The sequence below is a fragment of the Moschus berezovskii genome, chromosome 7, assembly GCF_049115385.1.
Source record: "Moschus berezovskii isolate FMDL1 chromosome 7, NW_MosBer_1.0, whole genome shotgun sequence".
Taxonomy (NCBI): domain Eukaryota; kingdom Metazoa; phylum Chordata; class Mammalia; order Artiodactyla; family Moschidae; genus Moschus; species Moschus berezovskii.
In genome coordinates this window covers 67,467,466-67,469,928 of record NC_142466.1, presented here as the reverse complement: position 1 = coordinate 67,469,928, position 2,463 = coordinate 67,467,466, and the positions used below count along the sequence as shown (strand labels likewise).

General features: G+C 53.1%; 1 protein-coding gene across 1 annotated transcript; it reads left to right on the top strand.

Annotated features, from left to right (window-relative positions):
• Nucleotides 1-836: 836 nt before the first annotated feature.
• Nucleotides 837-1,775, top strand: LOC129557331 (olfactory receptor 13J1-like). Its single transcript, XM_055427890.2, has one exon. The coding sequence runs from the start codon at nt 837-839 to the stop codon at nt 1,773-1,775; it is 939 nt and encodes a 312-aa protein (XP_055283865.2).
• The last annotated feature ends 688 nt before the right edge of the window (nt 1,776-2,463 follow it).

Below are 2,463 nucleotides of genomic sequence, written 5' to 3'. Positions count from 1 at the left end.
CACAGGCGGACGAGCCCCTAATAGGCTCAGAGGCCAGGAGCCCCTCCATATAGAGAACGTGTGCTTCATGCATGGAAACCAGAGCTGACTGCAGAGGCAAGTCAGGGTTTTTTTCAGGCTGGGGGATAAATGAGACAGGCATCTCCATCAGTGGGAACAGTGTGATGTAACTCAAGGCTTCCTGAAAGCCAGGAGGACCCTCAGAGACTATCTAGCCCAGTGAGTCTCAACGTGTGGTCCCCTGACCAACAGAACAGCATCACTCAAACTTAATAAGATAGAAACTCTGTGTTTTCACAAACTTTCCAGGTGTTTCTCATGTAATCTTTACAGGTGATCCTAAGATTTGAGGACCTTCCATCCAGCCCATTGTTCCTGAAACTATGCTGCTAGAATATTTATTTGCAGAAGGTTAATGGGTGCTCTGTGAAAGGAGGATCTATGGTCAAATAAGTTTGGGAACTACCTACTCTCTGCATCACTTTTAGAAAGTCACAAATCACAGTGGTGTGCTAACAACTCTGAGAAGTTCCGCAGTAAATTATTTACTTTGGATTAATCCAACGTTGTTTCAAATTGCTTTTCCAGATTGCCCAGATTTCCATTAACACTCTCTCAGAGAAATTCTGACCCATCTCAATCCTCATTTTTCACGTGTATCTATTGAAAACTGGAAGAAGTATGGGGACTGCTCAAAGTCTCAGAGAGAAAATACGTCAGGGCTCGAAAAGGCCCTAGCAATATGCTTCACCCCTAAAGAGACTCTGTGGGCTCCCCACCACCCTGCACCCTCTTTTCCTGCCTCCCAGACATGCATCCCTCCAGAGCTCTTTGATATGGAGCCAGTCAACAGCACAGAGGTGTCTGAGTTCTTCCTGAAAGGATTTTCAGGTTACCCTGCCCTGGAGCACCTGCTATTCCCTCTGTGCTCAGCCATGTACCTGGTGACCCTGCTGGGGAACACAGGCATCGTGGCGGTCAGCGTGCTGGATGCCCGCCTACACACACCCATGTACTTCTTCCTGGGCAACCTCTCCATCCTGGACATCTGCTACACGTCCACTTTTGTGCCCCTGATGCTTGTCCACCTCCTGTCAGCCCAGAAGACCATCTCCTTTCTTGGCTGTGCACTTCAGATGTGTCTGAGTCTGTCTACAGGCTCCACAGAGTGTCTGCTGCTCGCCATCATGGCCTATGATCGCTACCTGGCCATCTGCCAGCCCCTTAGATACCCTGTGCTGATGAGCCAGCGGCTCTGCTGGTCGCTGGCGGGAGCCGCCTGGGTCCTCTGTCTCTTCAAGTCAGTGACTGAGACAGTCATTGCCATGAGTCTGCCCTTCTGTGGCCACCGTGTGGTCAGTCACTTCACCTGCGAGATCCTGGCAGTCTTGAAGCTGGCCTGTGGTGACACGTCCATCAGTGAGGTCTTGCTGTTGGTGGGTGCCATCTTGCTGCTGCCCGTGCCCCTGGCCTTCATCTGCCTGTCCTACACGCTTATCCTGGCCACCACCCTGAGGGTACCCTCAGCCGCCGGGCGCTGCAAAGCCTTCTCTACTTGCTCAGCACACCTGGCGGTGGTGATGCTTTTCTACGGCACCGTCATCTTCATGTACATGAAACCCAAGAGCAAGGAGGCCCGTGTCTCTGACGAGGTCTTCACGGTCCTCTACGCTGTGGTCACACCCATGCTGAACCCCGTCATCTACAGCCTGAGGAACAGGGAGGTGAAGGAGGCTGCCAGGAAGGTGTGGGGTGGGATACAGACCTCCAGGTGAGGGCGGCCAGGGCCCCTGCAGGTGAGCAGGTCAGGTCTGCCTTTGCTACAGAAAGGATGGGTAGGGCACAGGGTTGGGGGTCTGGAATCTTCAACCCAGACAGGCAGCACCACCTCCCACTGATCCTGCCGCAGATCTGAGCTCATGATTCCGCCTTTGTTCCTTCCCCAGGCAGAGCCTGGGCCAGCTCTCAGCATCACTCCCCGCGTCTTCACACCAGCCTCCCAGCTGGCCTCAAGATTTCAATCTTGTTCCTCCCAACCTATCCTCCAAGGGTCATCCAGAGGGATATTTCAGAAAAGCCTATTTGATCATGTCTCTCTCTTGACTGAAACCCCTGAATGGCTCCCAGAGCTCTCAGGATGAAGAGAAAGGGCTTCACTGGGGGCATTCCAGGCCCCTGCAACCTGGCCCTACTGGTCATGGTCAACCGCCTTCCCCGCCCTGTGCCCCACAGACTCCCTCCTGTCAGCAGCACACACCAACCCGACAGGAGCCTCGGTGCGCCCAGCAATATCCAGCTCTGTGCCCTTATTGGTTCTTCCCACAAGGCAGCCCCCACCCAGCACACAGCTCCATGTGTAAAAGGACTGCCTGATCCTCAAGGCCCGTCTTTTTATTTTTAAAATGTAGTTCCCTAAGCTACACATGAGGTCCTTGTTGTTTTCCTGTTTTATATATAGTACTG